Genomic DNA, 6,777 nt, shown 5'->3' with positions numbered 1-6,777 from the left:
GCTCTGGTGCAGCGTCTCATGAATGGTGCAACCTCCTGTTATAAAAAACGTAGGTTAGATCCCTTGCCAAAACGAGAAAAAAAAAAAAACATTTGTCAAGACCACTTATCCATGTAACAAATTTGTTTCAAAAAAAATAAAAATCCAGCACAACATTAAGATATCCATTCGCATCACATGTAATTCATATACGGCCTCAACAGCGTGCTATTTGAGTATAAATTCTCTACGATGCATCGGTTGTATTTGAAAATGCACTGCAGTTTTTGATGGTCATAATAAAAAAATAGATAACTGTCAAATAAGATCGCCCATAAGCACATAATAGGTTCTATATAGCACGTATTAGTTTTGGTGATGATATGGCCATCCAAAATTGTACAATACTCCACACACTGTCAAGCATTCTAATTAGTGCTATTTGCATCATAAAGAGTGGTTTATTTTGGATGACCAACATATCATCCAATTAACGAGATGGACTGCTATTAGATAAGACAGCTATTATCTACCATATATGGCTTGCTGTGAGGATGTATCCTATGATTCTGAGCGCTATTTGGACCGTAAAAGATGGTAAAGCATCAAATCATCGGAAAGGGAAACCGCTATGTGAGAAGACACCTACTACCTACCAATACGGCATGCTTTCCTTTCCTATGCTTTTGACATGATGTGATGACCGGGCAAAACTGTCCCGTTTTCTGCAGCGCAAATCAAGGACCCTTGGTCATGCTTCCATTTGAACGCATCTGATCTGAGGCCTGGCCCCCGTGTCTCTTACGTCATCCCATGTGAACGCTTCCCATCTGGCCATCATTCATTCCATGTGATCACTTTTTCTCACAGCAGGAAAAAAAAAAGTCAAAAAAAAGAAAAAGAAAAAGGAAGATACTGATCCCTGGTATCTCCTTGGCTGAACTGTCAAATGCAAGGCTAATTAATACCCACATTTTTTTATGGAAAATTTGGTTGACATATACCCAATTTAGCCTGACATTTTTATGGAAACTTTAGTAGATATACATCGAATTCAAGCTTAGCCTTTTTTTTTTATAACGAATTAGTACACCCATATGTACCCAAAAAAAAATTGTAGACCCAGGCTAATTAAGTATAATTAAGGCTAATTAAGACCCCAGATTCAATGCAGATAATATTTCCAATTCCTTTAGCGGATTCCCATTCCGCCTCCCCGCCCTACGCTGCGGCTGCCTCTAACTTCCAAAGAGAATATCCACTAGCGTGGACCATATGATATAGATCGTACGGATCGTGCGCGTTTGTCTTTTTTTTTGGGTAAACGCGCGTTTGTTTTTCAAGAGAATATCCACTAACGTGGACCATATGATATTGATCGTACGGGTCGTGGGCGTTTGTCTTTTTTTGGGAAACGCGCGTTTGTTTTTCACACACCCAATGGAAGGCTGGATCCAGCTTGACACCACTTCATAAATACCGAGAGCCCCTCACCCCTAAAGAGCTGGAACTGTATCTCCACCTTTTCTCCCACCCCACCGTACCTCTCTAGATCAGCCTGAAATGGCGACCCAAGAGAACGGCGAGGCGAGGCGAGGGATAGGCCTCACGAATCGCGAAGCAGCCATGGAGGAAGAGAAGGAGGAGCAGATGGTGGAGATGAGCCAGATGAGCCACCGCAGGAAGACGAGGAAAGATATGGAGGAAGGAAGGGAGGTGGCGGAGGAGAAAGATGAGGAGGAGAAGACGATATCGATCGAGAGGGTGTTCGACGGAAAGCCCGTGCCGTCGTGGCGGGAGCAGGTGACGTTCCGGGCCATGGTGGTGGCCTTCTTCCTCTCGGTAATGTTCAGCTTCATAGTGATGAAGCTTAACCTCACAACCGGCATCATCCCCTCCCTCAACGTCGCCGCCGGCCTCCTCGGGTTCTTCTTCATCAAGACCTGGACCAAAGTTCTCGAGAAGACCGGCCTCCTCCAGCAAGCCTTCACCCGCCAGGAGAACACCGTTATCCAGACCTGCGTCGTCGCCGCCTCCGGCATTGCCTTCAGCGGTATGCTTACCCTCGGCTCATCATGGCTATTATTCTTTCTTTATCTGTATTTTTTTAAACGTTTTTATATTTGAAGAAATATATACCCAAGTCGTGATTCGTGGTGCCGAGATCCGACTTTTTGGGTCGGTCGAGACCGGCTTGCTTGACAATTGGAAGCACTTAGTTTACAATTTTCGTATAATTACGATTATTATACGTAGAACTTATCCACTATTAGTTGTTATACAGTTAGACGGGTGAGCTCCAATCCGTGGGGATAAGGCTCAAATTCAAATGAAAGTTTTAGAGTTTAAATACGGTTGATTCAAGTTCTTTTCCGTTACACAGCGAAGCTGATGGATATAATCTAACTTTCCTTTATAATAACTTTCTTTTTTAATATATATATAGCTTTAACAAAAAAAAAATCCAATATCTGTTATTCATGGCTACCTAAATTATTATTCATCACTATTTTCGGTTGTGCAGTATCCAAATTCTAGTTTGAGAAATATTGTTTTAAGTCAAATTTTATTCTTTTAATGGATTCAATGAAGGACAAGTTCTAGTGGAATTTAGATGGGTATTAATTTGTTTAAAAAAAAATAGCAAATTGGGTTTAGGTTTGGTTTTCAGTGCAAACGATTTAATTTCTTTAATCATTTTTTCTTGGATACTGAGAATAGGAAATTTTACAAATACATATTTGACAAATAGTTGTGGTCCAAAGTTGGTAGTAGCATATTACATGAATTCTCTCTTCAAATTTCAAGAGCAATATTGAGTCAAGGACCACTGAAAGGCATCAAGAGTAGCATGCTTCAACCAATTTTTTCTAACTTCTTTTTCTGGCATTTCTGTTTGTTTATACACTATCTACTTTGTTACGAAATTATGGAAAAATGGATGCATGTGCATGAAGCCATTAATATATGGACATTCTTAACATGATCTTGTCATATTTGGTCATGTGGGTTATGGGTGAATTAGGTAAATTAGGGTGAAGTTGCGTAAGCCCGTAGATGCCAACCCACATGGTTGGCATAGCTCTCTCCCACTAACATGCCACATGGACACAAACTAGGAAACTAACTAGGAGATGAGCACACTATGAGCTCCATCCACCATTAACTTTGTTGAACACTACATATCCATTAGCACAATTAGCTCAAAACTTTTTGTGGACTAGATAAATCTCAAACTATCTTGGGCTGTCGCACTAGATATATAGCACTTCTCAATGATTTTATACACTTGTCGATCTAGTTTGTTATATGATAATCATACTCATAGAATTAAAAAGATTCAAGCACATATGCACTTTAAAGGAGAGGTGCAACTAATTGAATTGTTGGTTAACCGAGCACAGCTTTATTCCTTGAAAGGCAATAGTTATTAAGATTTTTTTTAACATAATATCGTCATTAAAGTCGTACTATTAATAGGAAAGACTGCCTTTACCCAGGTCCATTAGGGTTGGTACAGGCAGTTCAACTTAGGCTAAGAAACCTCAAATTTAGGCTTGTTTGGCTCCTTTGCTTTGGAACTTGATCTCGGTTTGAGCAAGCCACAGACAGAATGGTCTATAAATATTAAACAATGATAATAAGAAAGACATCAATAAGAACAACTCCATGACTGTACACCTAAATAGTGTGAAATGAGGTGAACAATGAGCGGTACCATGAATTTGATTATATGTGGGTGCAACCATGGATGTCTTCACCAGCAGGTATTTTCAAATAAAAGCCCTTGCCATACTATTCTGTTTGTTCTGGTGATTTGGGTTTTTCACTTAGACAATTAAATTCTTGTAAACAGGTGGCTTTGGAAGTTATCTTTTTGGTATGAGCGAAAGAATTGCCAATCAAGCTACTGAAGCAGACAATGCACAGAATGTGAAAGACCCAGGATTAGGATGGATGATTGGGTTTCTCTTTGTTGTTAGTTTTCTTGGACTCTTCTCCCTTGTGCCCCTAAGAAAGGTAATCCTTCTTCTATTTATAAATCTACCTGTGTTTTAAGTGGAAAAGATGGAGAAGCAGCCAATCCATCTATTGGTTGAAATGAGACCCTGAGCTTTCCCATGTCTTGATTTCTCATAAGCTACTTCAGATTGGTGAATTTGGTAAAAACTTTACTGACCAATATATCTTTCAGATCATGATCATTGACTACAAGCTGATCTATCCAAGTGGAACTGCAACTGCTTTTCTTATTAATGGCTTCCACACTCCTCAGGGTGCCAAACTAGCAAAGTAAAATTCTAAAAGAATTTGCAAAACTATTGTGCTCAAGCTTTTCATATATTTTTTTCCCTTGATGTTACATTTTTTGTTATATATTTCAGGAAGCAGGTCAGGACATTAGGCAAGTTCTTTGTCTCCAGCTTCCTCTGGGGATTTTTCCAATGGTTTTACACTGCTGGTGATGACTGTGGTTTTGCAAGCTTTCCGTCACTTGGTCTCCAAGCTTATAAAAACAAGTAATGTGCATAACCTTTCCATACCCCGTTGTCAAAAATACCTCTCTCTCTCTTTCACATTTCATTCATTTATTCCAACAGAAGAGGTTTTAATATGTAAGATATTGACACATTTGCTCATTGAAAATTTCCCAACTTTAAGTTGTTGATTTTCTAAAATCATAGGTCGCTAGCTTGATTGTTTAATTACTTATTGGTGATATGATAATGTACATTGTTGCAGATTTTACTTTGATTTTTCCGCGACTTATGTTGGAGTTGGAATGATCTGCCCCTACCTTGTAAACATATCTGTTCTCCTTGGAGGCATTCTTTCTTGGGGAGTCATGTGGCCTCTTATAGGTAATAAGAAGGGCAGTTGGTTTCCTGCAGATATCCCATTGAGCAGTCTTCATAGCTTGCAGGGCTATAGGGTAACTATCCACTCCTCTTTGCTTATGCTGTTCTTGCTTGTGTTTCGACTGAACCTTCAATCCTATAAATAGATTTACACTAAATAATCCTGTTACTGAATTCACAGTTGTTTGTCTCTTGCAGGTCTTCATTGCCATTGCCATGATTCTTGGAGATGGTCTCTATAACTTTCTCAAGGTCTTTTCTCGAACAATTTCCTCCCTCATTTCTGTAGTGCGGAGTAGAGGTTCCATGAGCACTCTTCCTGTCTCGGATGATGGTGCCCCTGTTCCTACAGCCACCACCATATCCTTCGATGACCAACGCCGAACTGAGATGTTTCTCAATGATCAAATTCCACAATCAGTTGCATATGGGGGCTATGTTGCCATTGCTGCCATCTCCACTGCCACCCTTCCCCACATCTTCCCTCAACTCAAATGGTACTACGTTTTGGTTTCCTACATCTTTGCACCAGCACTAGCCTTCTGCAATGCTTATGGCTGTGGCCTTACTGATTGGTCTCTTGCCTCAACCTACGGGAAGCTTGCCATTTTCATTATTGGAGCTTGGGCAGGTGCTTCACATGGTGGTGTGCTAGCCGGTCTTGCAGCTTGTGGTGTCATGATGAGCATTGTGTCCACTGCATCAGACCTCATGCAAGACTTTAAGACTGGATACTTGACATTAGCCTCTCCAAGGTCCATGTTTATCAGCCAAGTAATTGGCACGGCAATGGGTTGTGTGATTGCTCCATGCGTTTTCTGGCTTTTCTACAAGGCCTTCAGTGACCTTGGCATGCCTGAGAGTGAATATCCGGCTCCCTATGCCCTCGTTTATCGAAACATGGCGATACTTGGCGTCGAAGGCTTTCGTCGCTGCCAAAGCACTGCCTCACTCTCTGCTACATATTCTTCGCTGGTGCAATTGTTATTAACTTGCTAAGAGATTTCTCTGGGAAGAAGGTAGCAAGGTTTATACCACTTCCAATGGCAATGGCGATCCCTTTCTATATTGGATCATACTTCGCTATTGATATGTGTGTAGGGAGCCTGATATTGTTTGTGTGGGAAATGGTCAACAAGGCTCAAGCAGATGCATTTGGCCCGGCCGTCGCCTCTGGTTTGATATGTGGTGATGGGATATGGACTCTACCTCAATCTATACTAGCTTTGGCTAAAGTGAACCCACCTATATGCATGAAGTTCCTCTCCAGGAAAGTGAACGCCAAAGTTGATGGTTTCATTGCCCAGTTATCATAATTTCTTTTTTCTAGTTGATGGACAAGAATCTGTGATAGAAAATGGATTCAGTGATGAACGAGGCAAGCTGCTTGTCCACCAATACTATAAAGCATCCAAGTGGATATATAGATGCATTCCATAATTATGGTTGGAGTCAACTAGTATTTAGTTATGTTTTCAAGTTTGAAATGCACATGTCACTTTGAATGTAAATGAAGCTTTAGTGTTCTTTTGATGAAAAGTAAGTAAAGCCTTAGTTGATTTTAATTCCTTTCGGTACGTCTAGTTGCATAAAATCTCCACTAAATCCTTCTCTCTGAAACTACTTTACCTTGCGATCCAGCAATAATTTTTTTTTTTTTGTTGCTATAATACCCTGATTTATTGTTTATTTTATAACTTTCATAGGCCTTGCGATCCTGCAATAAATTTTTTTTGTTGCTATAATACCCTGATTTATTGTTTATTTTATAACTTTCATAGGAATTAGAGTTCGACTGAACACCAAAATCATGCCTTACATGCGATACCGACGCCAATTTATCTTCCAAAGTCAATGAATTTTTCGGCTGTGTAATGCTGCAGTATTTTGAAAACAGTGCAGCAAAGGCCAACAAGCCAAGCTTGTAGGAATATGTTCA

At 40.1% G+C, this 6,777-nt stretch overlaps 1 protein-coding gene across 1 annotated transcript; it reads left to right on the top strand.

Annotated features, from left to right (window-relative positions):
* Positions 1-1,480: 1,480 nt before the first annotated feature.
* On the top strand, positions 1,481-6,377 carry LOC105061526 (probable metal-nicotianamine transporter YSL12). The gene is given in 7 exon segments (XM_010945606.4): positions 1,481-2,032; positions 3,836-3,999; positions 4,175-4,272; positions 4,365-4,499; positions 4,723-4,912; positions 5,037-5,763; positions 5,766-6,377. Coding segments are annotated over 7 exon segments (2,193 nt in total). The 5' UTR covers positions 1,481-1,542; the 3' UTR covers positions 6,155-6,377.
* Positions 6,378-6,777: the final 400 nt, after the last annotated feature.

The sequence above is a fragment of the Elaeis guineensis genome, chromosome 4 (assembly GCF_000442705.2).
Source record: "Elaeis guineensis isolate ETL-2024a chromosome 4, EG11, whole genome shotgun sequence".
Taxonomy (NCBI): Eukaryota; Viridiplantae; Streptophyta; class Magnoliopsida; order Arecales; family Arecaceae; genus Elaeis; species Elaeis guineensis.
This window is presented reverse-complemented; position numbering and strand designations above follow the sequence as displayed.